Here is a 23,919-nt window from a genome sequence, read left to right on the forward strand (position 1 = left end):
GCCTGCCGCTCAGGGGCTTTGTGAGAAGGAGATGCTCAGCTGTTGAGCAGCAGACACCAGCGAATAAAATCAGCCATTCATGTGAGCTCAGTCCACCCACTCTTAATGATAATGTCAATCTAGCAAAATATATACACATTGGAGTTGTCATGAGTTCATAAATCAAAGGAGTTTGTCAAAGGCATTCAGATTAACGAGGCAGCAGCAATAACAAGTCAAATTTGCATAGAGAATTGCTTGAATCTCAGTAAATTATGATCCTGTTTTTCATTTGATTATTTGCTAATGTCTCAAGAGGGAGAATGATTATATTAGCATGCAAAATCTTCTCCAGAAGTAGAAATCTGAGGTATAGAAGACCAGCACACTATGACAATTAATCAGTTTCTGCATACTAGCATAAATGCACAAGGCCCAGAAATGAACTTCTTTTTTATTATTATTTCTCCTTGCTACTGATCCAAATGGTTCAGCTTGACAGAGACTTTATATTGCTTTAACAGTGTTCTGAATTGTGCCTGCAGGCAAGACATAGTTATGCAGCTATAACCAACCTATCCATCTGCCAACCAGATTGGAATTCTCCTATCCAAGGCTTCCATTAACCCCCACTGACAGCTCCAAACAGGATTAAGAATTTGGAAGCATAAAAAATAGTTGTTCTTTGCAAATACACACAATCCCTTTGCATTTTGAGAAAGGCTGCATCTGTAGTATTTTTATAATTAGTGTCAGACAGTGTAGCAGGGGGATAAACCTACTTGGCAGGTTTTTTGACTTCTGTCCTAGGGAGGAAGGCAGTACTGATGGCAGTTCTCTGGTTTTTCCTAGGGAGCAGTTTTCATTCTATCTGGTTCCTACCACTATGCTTGGAGCTGTGCACTGCTGAAAACTAGCACTCCCTCAGAGTCTGAGTTCTGTAGACGTCAGACACTGTGTGCACACTTTGTTTGATGTGGCTGTGGTTTACTAGAGAATGCCAAATGGTAAACTCGCCAGAGAAGCTGTGGAAACGTGCCACACAAGATTAGTTTATGAGGACACTTGGGGTCTTCCCTAAAAACTGGCCCTTGAGTAGGAACCTTCAATAAGCTTCTGAACTTACTTAACCAATACTTCTCCCATTAATCCCAGGAAATGCAGATCCACACAGAGTGTTGGTGCGGTTTCTTTTTGTTTCTTTCTTTAGCGATAGTATCTTACTCTGTAACACTTTCTGGCTTGGGACTCACTACTCAGACTAGGCTGCCCTTGAACTTTCAGTGATCCTCCTGTCTTTGCCTCCCAAGTGTTGGGATTACAGTCAGTTTCTGGCCAGCTCTGTGTGTGTTTGTATGTTTTATGTCACCTTTCACTGAAGAGTTTTTATTATTTTTTATATAGCTAAATTACCTTTTAACCTTGTAAAAAAATAAATTTTGCTTTTGTAAATTAGAAACCGTGTGTATTTGGAGGTTAAAGTTACTGCCAAGTCACAGAATAAGTTAATGCAAAAAAGTATTACTCCAGTTACTGACTTGCCTACAAAGCTCATTACATGATTTTGCAGCTGATTATTAGAGATTAGTCTTAGGTTCATTTCTTCATATGTGTTTGCCATTCTACATGACAGTGAACAGTTGGGTTCTGATTTTTTAATTGCTTATTTCTGTGGTTGTGTGTGCACGTGCATATGTGCAAGTGTGTACATGCCATGATGAATAAATATATGGAAGTCAGAAGACAACTCTTGGTTGGCTCTCTCCTGCCACCTTGTTGGATCTGGGAACTCGGGTCATCTATAATGGGGAGTGTCTCTCCTCTATCAGCTGTCTCACTGGCCTGGGTTCTACCTTAAAAGGGTTCAGATTCAGTGTTGAAATTTGCCAGAATTTACCTGCTTTGCTGAGATGATAACTGAGTTACAGAATCATTTGAATTACTCCAGTGAAAGGTATAGCATTGGGACTAGAGCTATGGCTCAGTGGTCAGGAGCATTCTGGCTGCTCTACCAGAGGACCTGGTTTTGATTCCCAGCACCCACATGATGGCTTACAACCTTCTGTAACTTCAGTCCCATGAGATCCAACAACCTCCTTTGGCCTCCATGGGCACCAGGCCAAACATGCAGACAAAATACACAAATACATTAAATATGTAACTATAAAAAAAAAAAAAGCAAAATAACCTGAAGCACAAGTCAAAAAATAATTACTTCTAGTTTTGAAACTTGTTTTACCTCTTAAGTGATGTCTTTTCAAACTAACTCAGGCTACAGCCTGTCATCCAATCTTGAAAAAGATCCTGGTTTCTTCCTCTTTCTCCCTCTCTCTAGACAGGGTCTCTCTAAGTAGTCTTGGCTGGCCTGGGACTCACTATGTAGAGCAGACTGGCCTTGAACTCACATAGATATGTCTTCCTCTGCTTCCTGAATGCTGGGATTAAAGGTGTGCACCCCATACCCCAACTAGGTCTTTTTTATTTATATTTATTTATTAAGCATCTATTGACCCTATTTTATGTACTGTGTTGAGCTGTGGAGAGAGCTATGATGTATTTTAGTTGTCACTCGAATCAAGTTTTTTTAAATTACATTTAATCCTCCCCTCCCCCGTGTGTGTGTGTGTGTGTGTGTGTGTGTGTGTGTGTGTGTGTGTAGAGGCAGGGAGTTTCCTCAAGTTAAAGTCATAAGACAGTTTGCAGGGGTTGGCTCTCTTCCTGTACCACAAAGATCCCAGGAATTGAACTCTGGTCATCAGCCTTGGTGACAAATATCTTTCACTTCACCTTCTCACCAAACTTGGAATTGAGAATTGAGATTTTAATAGACAAAAGAGATTAGGAAAGAAGATACTATTACACATTGGGGGAATACAGTTAGCAAAGGTGTGGTGGTGCATATTTAGAACTCCAGCACTTGGGAGGAGGAGATGGGAGGCCACCCTTGACTCATACTGAGTGTAGGGTCATCCTGGCCTGCAGAACAAAACTGTCACAAAAGAGAAAAAAAGCCAGGTATGATGACACATACCTGTAACCCTAGCATTCAGGTTGAGGCAGGAGCATTGTCATGGGTAGAGGCTGGCCTCAGTTAAATAGTGAGGCTCTGTCTGAGAGGAACAAGGGAGACAGGAGGAGGAAGAGTAGAAGGGGAAGGGAAAAGAATGAAAGAGAAGAAGTAGAACATTGATAAATGATAAATGAGGTCATGTAAATGCTGTGATACTTTGTGGAGTTAAATTGACCAGATTGCAAGGGTTGTAATGGATTGAGTTTGGGTCAGGTAAGTAGGTACCATAAAAGTTTTCTTTTCTTTTCTTTTCTTTTTTCTTTTTCTCTTTCTTTCTTTCTTTTTTTTTTTTAGACAGTATCTCTTTTCTATATAGCTCTTGCTGTGCTAGAACTCGCTATATAAATAAGCTGGCCTTGAACTCATAGGTATCCACCTGCCTCTGTCCCCCCAAGTGGTTAGATTAAAGGTGTACACCACCATGTCTGATTAATGTGTTTTGAGCTGCAGAGTAGCCTCCTTAGCATGGCAGTCCTGATCGTAGGCGTTGGCTGTGTCGCATATAGACGGAAGCGGGGCTATCAGAACTGGTCTATGGTCAGTGTGGTGTCTGGACTAGAGAAGAGGCAGTTGGAATATAGAAGTAGTCTTGAGTATATTAAAATAGAATCAAGGGAACAAAGTGTCTATTGGAAACTCAGATATGCTGAAAGAGAAAAGGAAAGAGTAAAATAATGAAGGAAATAATAAGTAATGGGAAGCTCATCTAGAAATGGCAGGAGGGGTTAAAGAACACTTTACATTTGGATGTTCTGATTTTGAGACAGTTTATCACCTGAATCCTTTGTGAGACAGGGTTTTAATTGTGTATTCCAAGCTGGCCTTGAACTTGTAGGTGTCCACCTGTCTCAGCTTCTTAAGTGCTGGGATTAAAGGCGCATGCTATCATGCCATCTTGGAACTTTTTTTTTTGTAGTTACATTTTTATTGCCATTTACTTCTGAAGATATTTTCCAAAAAAATGCATTTGAGGTCTGCCTAAACAATCTCTCATCTTTAAAAATTATTTTCTTTATTAATATTTTATCTTCTTACACCACCATCCCCTCTGTTATCAATATTATGTCTGCAGCCTGGACTATATCTGAGACCCTGTCTCAAAAAAACATACCCCCCAAAATTAAGCTTAAGTAAAAATTACATCTTTTTTTAATTGTAAGCAATTAATCTAAGGTGAAAAAAATACCTTTTGGGTTAATATAAAAGGTAAAAAGCTATATAGAATCTTTTAAATTTTGTTTTTTAACACCCCCCCCCCCGTGTGTGTGTATGTGTGTGTGTGTACATGTTTCATGACTTGTGTGTGTAGGTTAGATGACAACCTGGGAGAGTCAGTTCTCTCCCTCCACCGTGTGGGCCCTAAGGATGGAACTCAGGTTGTCAGGCAGTCAGTGTCTGTGTCTGTGATGCCATCTTACTTGCTGGCTCTAGAATCTTTTTCATAGTGCTATTGTTCACAGATATATTTTTTTTTTCAGGGAGTTTTTGCTCAAGGACTGCAAACACATTGAACCTATTTTTTAACTATAATTTTCTGGCTATTGGAAATAAATTATTCTCAGCAGTCATGTTTGCTTAGGGGTTTGTGACAAGATCTTAAGTTTCACGTGCTGAAGATGTAAGTAAGTTTCTAGAGTTTCTAGACTGTATACGGAATGCACAAAGCCCTGGATTTGACTCCTGGAATCATGTAAAGTCAGATTTGGTGGTATATATGACTGTATCTAAGCACCGGGGGCAGTAGAGACCAAAGGATCAGAATTCAAGATTATCCATGGCTACATAGCCAGTTCCAGTGGAGATGGGCTACATGAGACCCTGTCTCAAGAGGGAAAAAAAGTCTCAGTAAAATATTGGGGATTTTCCCTCCCCCCCCAAAGTTTTGACTTACAACTCTCCTCCCACCCCTATTTCTTAAAGTATTTTATTCAGGTTTGACCTCTGTATTAGTTCATTTTCTCCTCACTTTGATGGAATAACTGGCGGAAGCAGCTTAAATGAGGCCTTTATTTTGGATCACAGTTTAGAGTCCATCATGGCCAGGAAGGAAGGGAGCCCCTGTGGGGCTCTGGCATCAGAAGCATGTGGTGGCCAGTCGTATTGTGAAGAGAGATAGGAAGCAGAGAGCCTAGGCTAGAAGCAGGGCTGAGCCCACCTTCAGTGATTCACCACTGCCAACCGTGCCTCTTCCACCTAGAGGTAATAACCTCCCAAAAGCAGTGCAGCCACTAGGGATCAGGCTGGAACACATGAGTTACAACAAACAATAAAAGCCTAGTGTTTACTTTTTGAAAGAATGGTACACATAATCTCTTCCTGTTCTTTACATATGAATACCAAATTCTAATGCTGCCACATTTTTATTATCTCCATACATGCACACTCACATTGAGCCATTTGAAAGTTAAAAACTTACTACATAATGTAAGCTCAAAAGCAGGAAATTTAATGTGTAAAGAGATAGACATATCCCTATCACAGAATAGTACTGACAATTAAAAAAAAACAAAAAAAAACAAGCATGGTGGCTTATACATATTACTCCAGCACTTGGGAAACCAAGGGTGCTATGAATTTTAGACAAACCTGTGTGAGCCACAATGTGAGACTAGGACTAAAATGAGGGGACAGGAAAAAGGAAATACTAATTTATAATAATAACCTGAGTAGATTTCAAAACTGTTTTGAGGGCAGGGGAAAAAAAACAGATTTGAATGCTCATGTTATATGAGTCCATTGTATGGCATTTTGGAAAAGACAAAATTATTGAGCTAAAACAAAATAACTGATTTTCACTGGAGAGAAGATTGACTGTAAAAATTTGAGGGAGTGGTAAACTTGTCAGAGCTTGACTGTGTTATGGGTACAAAGCTATATACTTTCCTCCAAAAATCCATTTCTTCACATGAGGAAAAATGAATGTTGGGAAGCATTCTAGAATTTAATATTAACATATCTACAAGGTCTTATTCAGATTTTTCCCCCAATTGTTCAATATTGGCCTTTATGGAGAAAAAAATCTTAAATCATATATTAAAATTAATAGTCTTTAGTTTCCTTTTATGTAGGAACTATTATTTATTCTATGACATTGGCTTTTTGTTGATATTTAATTTAGAATAGTACTTTTATAGGATTTCCTTCATTTCAGGTTAGTCTGTTATCTTAATGAGTAGCTGGGGGGGGAGGGGTGTGCCTGCACACAGAACACACAACCACTGACTGCATTTATGTGTGGCTGCCACCTACCTCCCACCTTGTTGGAGACAGGGTGTCTTGTTCATTACTGTGTTTGACAGGCTAGCTAGCCCACAAGCTTGTCTGCCTCCTATTTTGCAGGAATGCTGGGCTTAGAGAAGCTTTACATGAATTTGGGGATCCAAACTTAGATCTCCGTGCTTATATAGCAAACACTTTTACCATTTAGTCACCCGGAGTAGATGTTTTCTTGTTTGGGACAAGGAAACTAACTTCAAAGGAGATTTGTTCATCCTAAATATATTTGTTTATTTTAACCTTTTAATTTGTATGTGTGTAGGTGTTTTGTCTACATGTATGTCAGTGCACCATGTATGTGCCTGATGCCTATGGAGGTCAGTAGAGAGCATTGGATCCTATGGAACTAAAGCTACAGATAAGTGTGAGCTGCCTTGTAGATGCTGGGAATTGAACCCTGGCCCTCAGGAAATGCTTCTGAAAAGCCATCTCTCTAGACCAAGAGATTTATTATTAGTGCTTTATCTGCCAGATTTCTCCACTGTAGAGTTACTATTTTTTCTTAAGTATCTTATGGAGATACATTTGGAATTATGTAACAATTTTACTATTTATAAAAAGCTCACCTGCTATTTGAGTAGCCTGCTAGTTTAGTAGCCTCTGGGTGATTCTTGCCTGTGTCAACTAGTTACTCTTGAGTTTATTGACTGTAACTTAATTTGTTGAGCAGAGCAGTTGGGTACCTTTCTTGTTGGGATTCCTTCTCACCAAGAGTACAGATAGATAAGTAATTGAACTCTTCTGAGTGTTGGTGGAGAGGTTCCTGAGGACCACCCAGGTGACCTAGTAGGCTCATGTGGCAATTTCATCATTCTTTGTTACTATCAAGTTGGGAGTGATTATTCATCTCTAACTCACTGGCACTATGCATTTCTCCTTTAATATTAGGCGGTAGCCAGTTCCCTGCCCCTTATATCCCAGTCACTTGGCATTACTACTGTTTTATTTAACAGTTGTGCTGGATTTTTCATTCTTGGTTGGCTTTCTTTTAATAATGGAGATTTGTTCATCCTAAATATATTTGGATATATTTATAAATAATAAAGGAGATTTGTTCATCCTAAATATATTTGGATATATTTATAAATAATAAAGAGATTTGTTCATCCTAAATATATTTGTTTATTTTAACCTTTTAATTTGTATGTGTGTAGGTGTTTTGTCTACATGTATGTCAGTGCACCATGTATGTGCCTGGTGCCTATGAAGGTCAGTAGAGAGCATTGGATCCTATGGAACTAAAGCTTAAAGGATGATATTTTCTAGTTCCATCCATTTACCTAAGAATTTCTTGAATTCATTGTTTTAACAAGAAAAAGGAGGAAAAATCTGTAGACACTGTTAGAGCTGTTTAGATTTTTTTTTTAATAGGTTAACCAAAAATTTATAATAATGGCTTTTAATAATGGCTTGGCCAGAATAAATTTTTGGTTAACCTATTAAAAAAAAAAATCTAAACAGCTCTAACAGTGTCTACAGATTTTTCCTCCTTTTTCTTGTTAAAACAATGAATTCAAGAAATTCTTAGGTAAATGGATGGAACTAGAAAATATCATCCTGAGTGAGGTAACCCAATCACAAAAGAACACACATGGTATTCACTCACTGATAATTGGATATTAGCCCAGAAGCTTGCAATGCCCAAGGTGCAACTCACAGACCACATGAATTCAGCTCATGAAGAAGGAAGACCAAGTGTGGGTGCCTCGGTCCTACTTAAAAGGAGTAACAAAATACTCAAGGGAGCAAATATGGAGACAAAATGTGGGACAGAAATTGAAGGAGGGGTCGTCGGGAGACTGTTCCACCTGGGTATCCATCCCATGTGCAGTCACCAAAGGTAGATGCTGATGTGGAAGTCAGAAAGTGCATGCTGACAGGAGCCTGATATAGCTGCCTTCTTAGAGTTCTGCCAGAGTCTGACATATTCAGAGGCAGATGCTCACAGATAACCATTGAACTAATCATGGGGTTCCCAATGGAAGAGTGAGAGAGAAGACTGAAGGAGCTGAAAGGGTTTGTGGCCCCATGGACAGAGCAATAATACCAACCAACCTGAGCTCCCAGGGTCTAAACCACCAGCCTGGGAGCACATAGGGAGGGACCCATGGCTCCATCTGTATATGTAGGGGAGGATGGCCTTGTTGGACATAGGTGGGAGAAGTCCTTGGTCCCCTGAAGGCTGGATACCTGGTGTGGGGGAATTTGAGGGTGGAGAATGGGTGAGGGCACATCCTCATGGAGACGGGAGGAAGGGAGATGGAATGGGTAGTTCTTGGGGGGGGGGGTCATGGGGAAAGGGGATAACATCTGAAATGTAAATAAAATATTTAATAAAAAAAAAAAGGAAAAAAAAGAATTCTTAACAATAGCACCTAACCTTTAATCCCAGCACTCTGGCAGAGACAGAGTTCTAGGTCAGCCAAAGCTGTGTCATGAGACCCTGTCTCAAAAACAACAGTGCCTAGTTTCCTTGTTTGTAATGCTATACACTCATTAACTCAACTATTTTCCTCTTGAGTCAATAAACTCAAGAGTAATTAGTTGACACAAGCAAGAATCACCCAGTGGCTATTAAACTAGCAGGTGATCCTTTTATTTATTTTTTTGTTTTTGTTTTTTAAGACAGGGTTTCTCTGTATAGCCCTGGCTGTCCTGGAACTCAGTCTGTAGTGAATGAGCCTCGAACTCAGAAATCTGCCTGCCTCTGCCTCCCAAGTGCTGGGATCAAAGGTGCACACCACCACTGCCCAGCTGTTTGTTTGTTTGTTTGTTTGTTTGTTTGTTTTTTGGTTTGAGCCTTTTATAAACAGTAAAATTATTGCATAATTTCAAATGTATTCCCTTTTTCTCCCAAAATTGAATATCTTTTATGTTGATTTACAGCACAGTGGTGATTATACAATAATTTTATGCATTATAAAATTTTTCAGATAAATTCATATGTTGAAAATATGTCCTGAGTCTAAAAATAAAGTAACTCCAGTTAGAATGTAATTTTATATAATGTATCAAATTTGTCAGCTGTAAGCTATAAACTGTTACTTTTAATAGAGAATTCAAATAAATGTAATTGGGATTTTCTGTTTGTTTTGCAAATGGATAACATTTGTTGTTCTTGGTTTGTTTGTTTGTTTGTTTGGGTCTCATTAGCAGACCAGACTGGCCTCAAACTTGAAACTCAAAAGATCTTCATGCCTGTCTTCCAAGCGCTGGGAGTAAAGTTATAAACTACTAAACTCAGCCAATTTGAACACATTTGAATTTGGTTTTAATTGAATTGTTCCTCTTCAGTATATAAAAATCCCATTGACATTTTAGGATCTTATAGCTACTATTTGAACTGATAGGGACAAAAATGGATTCTAATCCTAATGCACAGGTTAAACACTAATTGTGTTACTAAGAACTATGCTCCTTGAAATGAAAAGAGGAAGATTTTTTTAAGAGTCTAGACCAATATCAACCAACATTTAAAATAGTTGGACACTATAATTACTTAAAAGAGAATATGATAATCATAATTCATGTTGTCATCAGTCTAAATGTGGCCTACAACTTTGGCTGTCCTGGAACTCACTCTGTATATAGACTAGGCAGGCCTTGAACTCAAGATCCGCCCGCCTGCCTCTGCTTCCAAAGCTCTGGGATTAAAGGCAAGCGCCACCACTGCCCAACACAGCCTAGGACTTTCTTCACATCCCAGTGTCACAGCATGATAAACTAGACTTCTCGTCAATGTGATCCTCCTGAGTAGCATTTAAGCAGCCAGATCCTAACATGAATTTATTTATATACATGGGCATATGGTTTCCTTTACATATGTGTATGTCTGTATGTATATAAATCTTCAAATGCATAAATATACATGGTGTTCTAGCTTACAGAATTAGAAATGTAATGCAGTTTACTCCCACAGAATAAGATTGAAGATAATGAGAACTGAATTAAAGCTTACTTTCTTTCACAGAATTCCTCAGAGAGAGAAGACTGTAATAATGGCGAACCCCCTAGGAAGATAATACCAGAGAAGAATTCACTTAGACAGGTATGAAATTCAGTCTTACTTAAAATAAAAAGCTTCTAAAAAACAAAACAAAAGACAGGAAACCCTTGACTGTCATTCTTAAAAATTGGAGTTTAAATCAAGAGCCCTGTGTTCTGAAGTTGATCTGGTCATAGCCATCAATTTGATAGTCAGAATATATATTAAATATTTAATTGAAGTAAAGAAGTCTTGTTTAGGGAAGATGACCTTAGGTGCTTCACAGAGTGGACATGAAATAGTTAACGCTAATATTTATTTCCCAGAGAGGATTATTTATACATTTTAATTTTAATAAAAAAAAATTCTGAGACAGGGTCTCATTAAATAGTCTAGGCTAGAAGACTCGATGTCCTAGGCCTCCTGCCTCAACATCCTGAGTGCTGGGATTACAAACCTACACCTCATTCCTGGCTAAGGTTTGTCATATATTTAAGCAACAAACACAGAACTGGAACAAAGTTGGGTTTCTTAGTTTGAATTTGTTTAATTTATTTAGTCTTTTTTTTTCCAAAGTGAAATTTACTATTGATGTTTACTTTAAAGCTGCTTTTGTGGGACTGGAGAAATGGTTTGGTGTTTAAAGTGCTTGCCCTGGAAACATGAGGACCAGAGTTGAGACCCTCAGGACCCACAGTGTGGCAGGCCAGCTGTAATCCAGCATTGTGAGAGATTGCCAATGGACAAGGTACAGAGTAGTTGAGGACCTCCACATGCATGCACACACATGTACATCCATACTCACATGTTTGCATAGTACAGACATAGAGGAGAAGAAAAGAAAAATATAAACCTCTTTCCTCAGGACTCTGTGTCCTGCTTCCCATAGGAACTTGTGAAAGTTCAGTCTCATTTTTATTTCATTAAAATATCCAAAATAGTGAATGAAAAAAAAGTCCTCACTACCTGTAAAAACTTGTAACGCCTTCATAATGTTTTAGAGACAGAAAAAAATCACTAAATTGCTTATTTATTAAATTATTATAGCTAGAAAATAAATGTTACCTAATATTTTTAGTATAAAATTGTATAAATGGGTAGCAGTACAGATAATTTTAATTGGTTGTGTCTATGACCTTTGTTCTAGGACACAGACCAGTGATGTGGTTTGTGTTGGATACCCACAATGAGCATATTTATTTCATTTAATCCTGTGATAACCCTGCTGAGCTGGTAGATATGATATGGTTTCCAGCTTACTGATGAAGCAAATGGAGGCTTGAAGAAGTTAGACTTGGCCAGAGCTACTCATTGATTTGGAACGTCGGCCTCACTATTTCCAAAAACTTTCTACTTCAGCCCCAGGTTTTTCTGGTTTTCATAGCTTTAACCTAAAGGGAAAGCACATGAAAAGCATGTCACAATTATTTTTTATATGTTAACTCCTTTTCACGAAGGCACTTTGCCAATTTTTTTTATAAAAATAAATTGTTTTAGATAGAATTGAGTCAATACAGGAAGCTTTCAAAACAAACAAGTTGATGTCGAGATGATTAGTTATAATTATTTGGAGATAGACAGCAGATCTGTATGCGAAATCAATAGAGCAATATTGAATAAGGTAAACTTGGTGACGGAAACTCTGTCCACTACACAGAACAGAAGCAACTGTCAAAAAACAATGACACAACAAAAAGTTTTGGCAACTTTATTTAAGCTAACAAACGAATTTTCACTCTGCAAAGTTATAAATTAATTTTAATAGGCTGATCCAGATGGTCCATTTGGAAAATGGATAGGCTGATCTGTTGAAAATTAAACTAAATTTATCTCTCTCATACTTCAAACTGAAGCAAGAGACAAAACCGTGCCTATTAAGTCCAGCACATACAGATGGACCAGCAGGTCACACATGGGACTAATCTGATTCGTTTTAAAAATAAATGCATACATTATTGAATCATTTTCTATTTGCAAGATCTGTTGTGTACAGTACTTAAAAAAAATTTGATGTTTTTTTCTCATTGCTATTTTAGCAGGTTTGCTTCACCCTCTCCACTTTAATTTACACCCCCCTCCTCAATTTCTCCAAAATGATTTTTCTAATATCTGTCATTCAGTGTTGAGATCCAAGCTCTAGAGATTAATTAGGTCATGAGGCTTTCCTCCCTCCCTTCTTTGTAAAGGGTTTTTATCTCCATTCTCTTTGTGAAGAGCATGGACTCAGTGTTCTTGGAAAGAGAAATGGCCTTTAGAATTCGGGAAGTAGGGGATCCTCCTGGGGCCCTCAGAGCCTTTTAGCTTCTGGGTGTTTTAACAGCCCCATGAATGCAGATTTGTAAATTTATTGCAGTGCCATCTGGTTTTTTGCTCGAACCAGATTACTGTTGGCTTGTGTCTGTCTATTGTGGTGGTCACTCCCTAGGAGCTTGCCCTCTCAATCTTGGAAAAGAGTGATGAATAGCAGGGTCAGTGGAAGCGGGTCACAGGGCAGCTGTCCGGGACTGCCCTGAACTTGATTACCCCGCTGCTGATTTTTTTTAAGGCACTACATAATACACAAGCTGTTTAAACTCCTCTTTTTCTCTTTTGCATTTGACAACAAGGAAATGACATTTGCTATTTTGTTTGTCTATTGTCAAGATCTATAGACAAAAAGATGTCAAGGCCAGCCTAAAGTGAGTGTGGCTTCATGGTGTAAGTCTCTTAAGTTGAAATTCATCTGCACATATTTCTAATAAGCTTTCGGTAATCTCTTACCCTTAAATATAAAAAAATTCACTTGAATTTTAACAACCTAATATTGTTATAACTAAACTCTACAGTTTATATAGATTATTCTCAGGCAAAGGATTGCCATTGTTGATAGGACATGTCTACTAAACAGTAATTTGAAAAGCTCTTTTACTACTGGAGGAGCTGAAAGAAGGGTTATTGCTCTAATTCTTAGAGACATTAAGAGAATAATGGAATATCAATATAAATATAAATAACTTTATGCCAAAAATTGGCTAGATAAAATGGGCAGATTCTTTGAAAAACAGCTCACAAAACTAACACAAGGTAAAAGTTATATCTGTTAAATATAATGTTTTCCTCATCACAATTTTCATATAGTTTCACTGGTGACTTAAAACATTTTAAACAGATATAATGGCAACTTAATGGGGAAATTACCAAAAATAGTGAAGGAGAAGGTTAGAGATATAACTCCTTTTGTCATCATTTGTCATTAAGTGTGAACTTTAAAAACAATACTATATAGACACACTTTCCTTTCTATTCTTATCCTCCTAAACTGTGGAAACCACAGCCTCTTTTAAAGTTTTATGCCATGTGTGATGAAGGCAAAGGACTGAGAGATGCAAGGCCTAAAGAGGCTTTGTGAAAATGTCACACGACAACATGATGCAAATTTTCTTTGCTCACATTGGAGCTAATAGGATCTGTCAGCTTCCCCCTTTCTCTGTAATTGAGTAAATTGTGGCTTTTGCCTAATTCTTCTCCGGTCTTCCACCCCCTTTGTGTGTGTGTCCACTTACCATCCTGAGAACGTGGGCAGTGATAAATAAAGCATTGAGTGGAGCTCTCTCAACTCTTTGAAAGCAGCATGATGCCAGCCCTCTAGTTATATTTCTTTATGTGTTTACATTTTCCTGTATTCTTTCTCTTGTGTAGTTGGAACCCTGGGGATGCAAAGCCATGAGAGAGGCCAAGAAGCTAACAAAGTAGCTGTCTCCCTTGTTAGCTTGTTCCTTTATTCTTTAAAAACAAGATAAAAACCATCTGGCTCAGGGCATTACATTTTCCTGCCCTGTGCACCTCTATAGATGGAGACTTCACCTGCAGTGAGGGTTTACATTGATTAGGGAGGGAGCAGTAATTCAAGCTTCCATCCTCTTCAAGGATACTTTGCAGTCTTTAAAGGTGCTGACCCACTGAGTTAAACTGTCAAGGGAGGATAAAAAAGTATCTTCATCCCAGGAGGTAACAGCTGCCAGGTTTTCAACACCTTGCATGCTTCTGGGGGAAAAAATGTCACAATTGTCAGCTGAAAGAAAAACGAGTCTGTTGTCATCTTCTGTTAATGACTAAGCCTTACAAAAGGAACTACGTAAGTCTTTTGGATGGAATAAGTAGCTATTTTCCTTGCCTGAGATTTTCTTTTCCCCTGATAAAAATCCCTACATTGTTCTAAACATCAGTATGAAGGAACAGCATTAAAAGAGCCAGTGAGATGGCCTTGGCTCCTTTTTACAGTTGGGCAAGTGGGATGAAGAGGCACATCACAGGCACAGAAAATGACATCAGTGTCTGTTGACAAAACAGTCACAGCAGTTCCCGAGCAGCAGGCTGAGAGAAGACACCAGGCTCTGTTCTTTGGAGGACAGTTTGTTTTCAGGCAGCATCCAGGGGTGTACCATGATGTTACTTTCAGGAATCACTTCTCTCTAAAAGCATGAAAGGAGTTGAACCCCACAGAATTCACTTCCTTTACCAGCTCCAGTGTTGTGTATGATGGCACTCTCTTCTTTCTGATTTGATTGATGAGGGGGAAAAGTTTAATGAAGTCCCTGCTATCAGGCAAGCAATTTTTTTTCTTCTATTTGTTTTAGGTTAGTCATTTTAATTGTATTGAGTAATTAGAAGGTACACACAGCCAAGGGAGCTTTGTTCTGATAATTGCTCAAGAAAACCCGTTCCCTGTCCTCCGTCACTTTGTATTAAGACACTTCTCCCTCTAGTGGCAGTAGTAAGCGCTTTGGTTTGGCAGTGAGCAAGGTGTAATTGCACCATGACAAACTATGCTTAAGGGACTTTGTTGTAAATACTTTAGGGTTCAGCATTATTTCATTATATACATATATTTTACCCTTTGAAACTTCCTACCTCCTCTTTCTTCTTCCTGAAGTGCTTTGGGCTTTGGATTAAAAAAAAAAAAAAACCTGCCTGGGATGCTTGCTTATTAAAAAAAGAAAAACTAACCACAGTGCATTCTGGGTAATGTTTTGCAGCTTGACTTAATTTTAGTCATCTGTTTTAATTACCTATTTATAAAAATGCTTTTGCAATTGTAGACATTATTTAATACTTTGGAAGAAGCACCTCATTTGAAATAAATAATAAAATGGTACATATTTTAAATAGTCTATGTAAAAGATCCTAAAGGTAATTAATGTAGGTCTCTTAAGTAAGACAAAAGTGATCTATCTGAATCTGATGAAGTGATTTGTTTCTATAACTTCCCACTTCTGCTGGATTCTTCAGAGCCTAATAACATTTTTTAGGGGGCTGGGGGACCAAACAAACAAAAAACCAACATGGTTGGCAATTTATGTCTAGCTACAAAAACCCTTCTTCAAAAAGAAGCAATTTAATAACCAGCTTTCTTAAAATTACTTTGAGGAAAGAAGACCGTATAGGGGGTTAGTGCTTTGTTTTATTTTTATTTCAGTGTAATCATTCTTTGATAAATTGTGTAATCACTGACTTAGTAGAAAACATATTATTGAACTCCTGGGTTGTAATGACCATAAAAAGTGTATTTTCATATAGAGAGTTGAGATAACTGTGAATAAATTATAAAGGAAATAGCTTATATGTTGGTCAAAGTCCATATGGACTCAATTCATTTTGTGTTGGATGCTTAATCTAGATGCACCATTTTTAAAAAAGAAAAAGAGGAAAGGAGGAATAAAAAGCCTATTGTGCCCAGCTGCACACACTCTAAAAAAATAAAAATCTGTCCTTTGAATAACGTGGAAGGAAATCAGTTAGAGTGGTGATTCTCAGTGTGTGGTTCGCGGCCCCTTTGGGGGTTGAAAGAGCCTTTCACAGGAGCCGCATATCAGGGATCCTGCGTATCAGATATTTGCATTATGGTTCATAACAATAGCAAGATGACAATTATGAAGTAGCAACAAAAATAATGTTATGGTGGGGGTCACCACAGCATGAGGAACAGTATTAAAGTCACAGCATAAGGAAGGGTGGGAACCGCTGGCTTAGAGCTTTGTGTCCTGGGTGGGTTTGGCAGCACCTGGCTGGTATTTGGAAGGCCCAGTTCTAGCTTCTCTGAAATTGCTTTGTACTTTGATTTTTCTAGCCCGTATTCTTGCCTGGGACATGATTTGATGTTACTATATATCTAAAGGTCCCTGTTTTCCTACCACACCCCCAGTCACTAAACATTTTCATTATACTTTATCTTGTTTTGCTATAGGGCTGTTGAACAGATTTCTTAAACAGCCCTTTGCAAGGTTAAAAGAATGCAGCCTGGTAACAAGTTTGTGTCATTTTAAATATATACCTTCTAGTAAATAAGGAGAGACCTGGCAATCAATCCCTTTTAGTGTGTTATATGTTTCACCTGACAACTAAACCTTCTATTGATTAGCCATTACTTTGTTAGATAATCCTATGTCATTGAATCCATTGTAAAAAATTAAACTCTTTAAAATGTTTTACCCTAACAGCAGTGTGAAAATTGAAAACTTGTTCAGAATTACAGCCTGCTTTCACAAAGAAGGTAGTTTTCAGCCAGGCATCTTACTGGTTTATGCTTATGTTCTTTATATGCAATATAAAAACGTATTAAAGTACTCCAACGCACAACTCTCTGCCTCTGGTTGAGCAATGAAGCTACCTTTTCAGATGTGGCATGGGGACAGTGCCTAGCTCGCCTACAGCTATTATATTCACTGGTTTGAGTCAAAGTGAAGGGAATCTTATAATCATGAAGCATTGTTTGAGGCTATTTACTACAGAGTGGTCAAAAGCCTGACAAAGCTTACCTACTGTTTCCTTGGAAGATAAGCAAAAGTCATGTACCCACTTTACAGATGGAGTATCAAAAAAACAAGTCTGTATCCCTAACAGCTCTCTGCTGGAGTAGGTTTTCTGACTCTACCTGATCTTCCCCTGGACACAAGGAGAGGAAGGTTTGAGTGAAATAAATCATTCTAGCTCTCATGACTTTGTTCTGTTCTTTGAGACAGGGTCCTGGCTAGCCTGGAATTTACCTTGAAGCTCAGGCTGGCCTTGAACTTGAAACAGTCCTCTGCCTCAGCCATTGAATTCTGTCATTTCAGGTATGAGGCACCATCCCCAGCTCCCTCCATAACTTTACATTTATTTTATATGTACATGTATGTGTGTACCTGTAATAATGCAGCACACAGTGGAGATCACAGGACAGGTGTGGGCTCCTCTTCTGATTTGAACTAGAACTCAGGTTGTTATGCTTGGTGCCAAGCTCCTTTACCCACTAAGCCATCTCGTGTCTCCCTCTGAAACTTTGGTAAACTTTTCCCTTTTCTTGGCATGTGCTCAGCCATTGAACTATATACAAGTCCTCATAATTTTATTTTTATGAATAAAGACTCTGATTTCTTCTTTCTTGATAGCTTTTAGTCTTATTCTTACTTTATTTTAATAACTTTGACCTTCAAAGTGTGTTGAATTGGTGTGATAAAACATCTTCCCCTTGTTCCCAGTTTTGTTTTTGAGGTGATGATGTTAAGTCTGTGATCATCAAGCACAGTGCTAGTTAGGTGTTCTACCTAGAACATCCATTATTAGAAAGACTAAACAGTTTACCTTTCATTCCCAGACGTCTGACTTTTTAAAAAAAAAAAAAATCTATAAATAGGTGTTTAATTCAGTTAATGATTTTTAAAAAGATAAGTATGTGCATATATATGTTTGTAGAAATGTGTGCACATGAGTGCAGGTGCTCTCAGAGACCAGAGGCATTGGATCCCTTGGAACTGCAGTTACAGGCAGTTGTGAGCTTACAGGAACTGGGAACTGAAGTAAAGTAGACTCTGAGAGCACTTTTAACTGCTGAGTTATCTCTCCAGCCCCGAGTTAAACACTTCTAAAAATCTGCAATGTTATCTGTACCCCTGCTTTATTATTCTGCTAATACTTGAGTCGACTTTTTTAAGAATTTTTCTCTCAGCTGGGTGATGATGGCTCACGTTTTTAATCCTAGCACTTGGGAAGCAGAGATAGTTGGATAGATGTCTTTGAGTTCGAGGCCAGCCTGGTCTACAAAGTGAGTTCCAGGACAGCCAGAACTACACAATAAAATGATGTCTCAAAAAACAAACAAGCAAACAAACAAAAAAGTTCTCTGTATGCACTTAAGGGATATTGGTCTGAAGTTTTCTTTTTAGTATCTTTGGTAGAGTTTGGTATCAGGTATCAGGCCTATGCTGATCTTGTAAACTGAGTTGGGAAGTGTTGCCCTCTTCCATGTCATGAAGGCATTTATGTATGATCCTACTGTTCTTTCTCAAAACTTAATAGAATTCACCAGGGAATATATTTAGATCATAAGTTTTCTTTCTGAAAAATTTTATAACAGTTTCAGTCTCTTTAACATGTACAGCTATTTGGATTCTTAGTTTGGATTATGTAATTTTGGACAATTTATATATTTTGTGCTCTGTTTATTATTTGTTGACTTGTTTTCTTTGGTTTTGGTTAGTTTTTTAAATATTGTTTACATTTTTAATTATGTTACGTCGTGCATAGTCTGGAGGCTTACGCAAGTACATGCAAGTATCTGCAGAGGTCAGAAGACTACATTGGATCCTATGGAGCTTGAGTTACAGGCAGTGTGAACCACATAATGTGGGTGCTGGAAGCCTATCTTAGGCCTCTGCACAAGTAGAATGTGCTCTTAACCACTAAACCGTTTCTGCAGCCTCCTGAGTGTGGTTTCTTAGGACAGAATCTCAGGCACTGAACTCTTGATCCTTCTGCCTCTGCATGGAATTACAGGCTTGTGTTCACCACATTTGTTTTGAGCAAGCATCCCATTGTGTATCCCAGGCTGACTTCAAATACAACCCTCCTGGCACGTCCCCTCCTTCCCTTCCTCTTCCTTCAGAAAGAGTCTCACTCTGTATACTATGCTACCTAGAACACACTGTGTTAGCCAGTTATTGGTGACCTAAACTCTCAGCAATCTTCCTGCATCAGCCTCCTTAAATATATTTTTATATTCAGTTTGTTCCAGATTAGCTGAAAGCCTCTTTAGCTGTCATTTTGACTCATGTCCATTCTGAGTATTTCCAGATTCATCTTAACATTTTTTTAAGTGTGTGTGTGTGTGTGTGTGTGTGTGTGTGTGTGCACACCCACACACCCACTGATATATATGTCTGTAGATTTAATGTGGTGGCAAGAAGAGGGCCCAGGTCCCCAGGAGCTGGAGTCAGGCCTGACTTAGAGGTTTACACTACCATACCTGTCTCATATTAGGTTTTCCTCCTCCAGTGAAAATTCCCCATCTGCTTACTCATTGTGATCATTATCTTTCATTTAGTCATTTCATTGAACAAATTATTAAAGACCTCTTTAGTGCTAATCCCAGGTTGGCCACTTTTTGTATTCCTCTTCTTGACTGTTGTACAAGTATAGTGATTTTTATATTGTATAGTGGATAGTGTAAATGTTTCATTGTACAAACTCTGAATTCTCTGAATTCTGCCTCTGATTATTAAAATACCAACTCAGTGTGACTGGAGCCAAGGCTAAGGCTTGTATCTGAAAAATGATGGGTGTGTTTCTGCTTTAGCCATATACCTAAAGCAGATAGATCCCTTAGATCTAGAACATTTTGTTCACCTCAGCTCAGCTCCTGGTCTTGCTCGGTGTCTCGGGTCCTTTCTGCATCTGTCTCTAACCCTCTGGTGAAGTAGGGATCACATCCTAGAGGCTTACCTGTTCTCATGGCACAGGCTGGAGTCTTGGCTCCGATCCCTCTGTCATCCAGCTGTTCTTTCCATTGGAATTCTCAGTCTCCCTTAATGTATGTTGTTTGGGGGTTAAGCATGGATTTGAGGAGAATTTAAATGTATTTTCTGAGACCTTCTTTTCCCAATGGTTCTCTTCTCTGTGGATTTCTCTTCTCAATTGCCACTCACAGTGGCAGTTTTGAACTTTGTCGTTTGATAGTTCAACCTAATACACCAAGGCTTCCTAACTTGTATTCCCCCTTCATTGTGAACTGAATGGACTCTTGAGCTCTTGAGAGCTTCTGGGAAAACACAAACTCACATCTCACCAATGCTCTTTTTCAGTGTCTTCCCCCCACCCCCAGGCTCCCTTCCAACCATTTTGCCAATCTTCAAGGCCTCACATAGTTTCAGAAACATTTTACTTTTTTTTTTTTTTTTTGGTTTTTTGAGACAGGGTTTCTCTGTGTAGTCCTGGTTGTCCTGGAACTCACTCTGTAGACCAGGCTGGCCTTGAACTCAGAAATCCGCCTGCCTCTGCCTCCCAAGTGCTGGGATTAAAGGCGTGCAACACCACCGCCTGGCCAATGTGTGTGTTTTTTTTTAAACAAGAAACTAGTTTCATAATATTGGTAAGAAGGGCCAGGACTACAGATGATGAAAGGTTTTTCCTACCAACTTTTGAAAAAAAAATAATAATAGTAATAAAAGAAAAAATTTTAATTCAATTTATGCTTTTGTAAACAGACAAGTGGGTGGATAAATAAGTGTGGAAAGACACCACAACTCTTCCCTCTAGAAAGATTCCAATTTATAAAAATGTAGAAGGAAAAAGAAGCTTGAGATTCCCCATTAGAGTGCTATAGTAGGAGTCACTACTAGAATTAGCAGGTGAGATTTAAAGTAGAAACTGTTTGTGCACTCTCAAATTATTCTCTCTAATGTATTTGATAATTGCCAAAGGGAAAATTACATATTCACAGTAGAGCCAGTTGATCAAGACAGGTATCACCAGAACTGTTAACACGTCACTTGATTTGATGCCCTGAAAAGGATGGTCCTGTCATCTCACTTGTATCCTTCAAATAATGACCTCATTTTGATCATGAGTTGAGGGAGATCTTATTGATTAACTGATTTAGAAGTGTCAGTCATGGAAGACAAGGACAGCTGCAAACTTGTGCCAGGTTATAGAAGTCTAGGGAGATATGACAAATAAATGCAGATAAAGGTCTGGACCAGCTCTTGACAGGAGGCCTTAGTGAGGAGACCCAATGCTGACTGGGGTCTGTACTTCGTACACTGACAGCTTTCCCCAGGACTGGAGAGGTGACTCAACTGTGAAGCACTCATGCCTAACTGAGGATCCAGGTTTGTATCCCAGCTCCCATATCAGCTGGCTCACAAATGCCTGATCCCTCAAGGCAGTTCTTAACCTTCCTAACATTGTAGCCTTTTAATACAGTTCCTCATGTTGTGGTGACCTCCAACCATACAGTTATTTTTGGTGCTACTTTATAACTGTAATTTGTTACTGTTAAGAATCATAATGTGTGTTTTCAGATAGTCTTAGGTGACCTCTGTGAAAAGGTATTTTGGCCTTCCCAAGGGGTTGCCACCCTCAGATTGAGAACCACTACTCTAAGGATTTATACTCCTGAGTCCTCAGACAGACACATGCAGGTGTGCACACGTGCAAACACACACACACACACTCAAGTTAATCTTTAAAAAAAAAAAAAAATCCCTTCAAGCAGTCTTTCCATGTAGCCTAGGTTGGGCCCAGCGTACTATCCCACTTGTATCAGCTGCTCAAGTGCTGGGTTTGTAGGGTGTGCCACCATGCCTGGCTCCAAGTTAACTTCCCTGAGTGTTGTGTTGTGGTGCTGGGGATTGAAGCTAGAGCTTGATGTTTGCTAGGCAAGTGTGTAGTTTACCACTGAGTTATATCTGTAGCCCCAGTATCTTAGTTATGATAAGTGTTGATATTAGGGGGAAGCTGAGTTAAGGAAGTATAAAAAAAATCTTTGTAACTTAAGTAAATCTAGAACTTATCTCAATTCATAAAATAGGGTTTTTAAAATGTTAAGTGATTGTGGCTTATCTGCTGTCACATTAATTCCAACACAGATATTTATGTTGATTCTCAAAGACCACTCCCAGGCCAACAGTGTCAGCCTCTGCTGGAAATTGGGCTTTAGCAGGTCTCAGGTGATTCACATGCATGCGTAATTGGAGAACAGTGACCTATAGATTCTATGCTATCCACAACAACTTTAGATTGAAAGCATGCCCAGAAGGCTGAGGCAGGAGGTATGGCTGCAAGTTTAAAGGACAACCAGAACTATATTGTGAGATTCTGTCTCAAGCAGGGCTAACTGGAGGCTTAGAAGTTAAGAGCACTTACTGCTTTTGGAGAGGGCCTAAGGTTGATTTCCTGGCACCCAAGTCAGACAGTTCACGATTGCCCAGAATTCCAGCTCCAGAGGAATCTCACACATCTAGTCTTTGTGGTCACCAGCACACAGGTGGACATAATCAAACACAGGTACATATACATAATTAAAGATAAGTCTTTATTTAAAGAGAGAAAACCTAAAGCAGCAGTGAAAGGCTAAAGGCTTTATTTTATTTCCCTGATATATTGACAGTTATCAATAATGCCTTTCAGGGGCTGGAGAAATGGCTTAAGAACACAGCTATTCTTCCAGAAGGTGTGACTCACAGGACTTACAGTTATCTGTAACTCCTGTCCAAGGGAGATGTGCTGCCCTCCTCTGGCCTCTGTGAGCACTGCACTCACGGTGCACAGATGTAATTCTACAAAACATTCAAATACATAAAATAATTTGTATTTTAGTCCTTAAACATCACTACATTTGGGACTGGAGATATAGCTCAGCAGTTAAGAGCACTAGCTGCTCCTCCAGAGTACCCGGTTCAATTCTCAGCATCCACATGGCAGCTCACAGCTTTCCAACTCCAGTTCCATGGGATCTGGCACCCTTACACAGAATACATACAGGCAAAACACCAATGCAGATAAAATAAAAATAAATGTTTTAAAATGCATTTTATCCATGTGTGGGTAGTGCATGCCTTTAATCCAGGCACTCAGGAAATAGAGACAGGTGGATCTCTTGAGTTCCGGGACAGACAGGGCTACACAGAGAAACCCTGTATGGGGGCGAAGAAAGCATTTTACCATAAAGGAAGACTGTAGTACAGCGAATATCGTATCCATTTCCCAGCCTTCTATGTATTATTCTCTTCTAATTAGGTTCCCAGGTATACTTCAGACCTACTCTTCGTTCATTCTTTTTTCTTTTGTTGTTGTGGTTGAAAGGTCCAGCTATGTAATCCAGGCTGACCTGGACTGGTCGTATAGCCTGGTCTGGCTTCTCATTTTTTTTTTTTTTTTGGTTTTTCAAGACAGGGTTTCTCTGTATAGCCCTGGCCTGGCTTCTCTTTTAAAATCCTCCCCACTGATTGGTTTGCAGGTTTGTGCCACCATGTCTGGCTAATAATGAATTGCTATTTTAAACAAAACATGGGTTGTTATGTTTTACCTTTATTTTATTTTTTTTTCATTTTTAGACACAGTATCACTGCATTGCCTAGGCTAGTTTCAGACTTAAAGTCTTCCCACTTTGGCCAATTTAGTGCTGAAATTATACCATATCTGGTTAAAATTTGCATTTTAAAAACTGTTGTATATCTGATCCTCTATCTCCCATTCATCCCATGGGTTCACTGCTCACATGCTTATTCAGGGCCACCATTAGCTTTCATGGACTCTGTCCTTTCCTCCTCTCTCCTTGGTCCCTCAGCAACTACAAACCTCGGAGTTACAAATGGAA

The 23,919-nt window shown here is 38.8% G+C and overlaps 1 protein-coding gene across 22 annotated transcripts in view; it reads left to right on the top strand.

Annotated features, from left to right (window-relative positions):
• Window positions 1-23,919, top strand: part of Btrc (beta-transducin repeat containing E3 ubiquitin protein ligase) — a 170,485-nt gene that overhangs the window by 81,694 nt on the left and 64,872 nt on the right. For 18 of the 22 annotated variants that reach the window (XM_034497315.2, XM_034497285.1, XM_034497323.2 and 15 more), the window contains one exon: window positions 10,296-10,373. The exons of the other annotated variants lie outside the window; for them this stretch is intronic. In XM_034497315.2, coding sequence (XP_034353206.1) covers window positions 10,296-10,373 — 78 coding nt within the window. The remainder of the gene's footprint in view (window positions 1-10,295; window positions 10,374-23,919) is intronic. 22 annotated transcript variants of the gene reach the window in all.

Source organism: Arvicanthis niloticus, chromosome 1 (genome assembly GCF_011762505.2).
Source record: "Arvicanthis niloticus isolate mArvNil1 chromosome 1, mArvNil1.pat.X, whole genome shotgun sequence".
NCBI lineage: Eukaryota > Metazoa > Chordata > Mammalia > Rodentia > Muridae > Arvicanthis > Arvicanthis niloticus.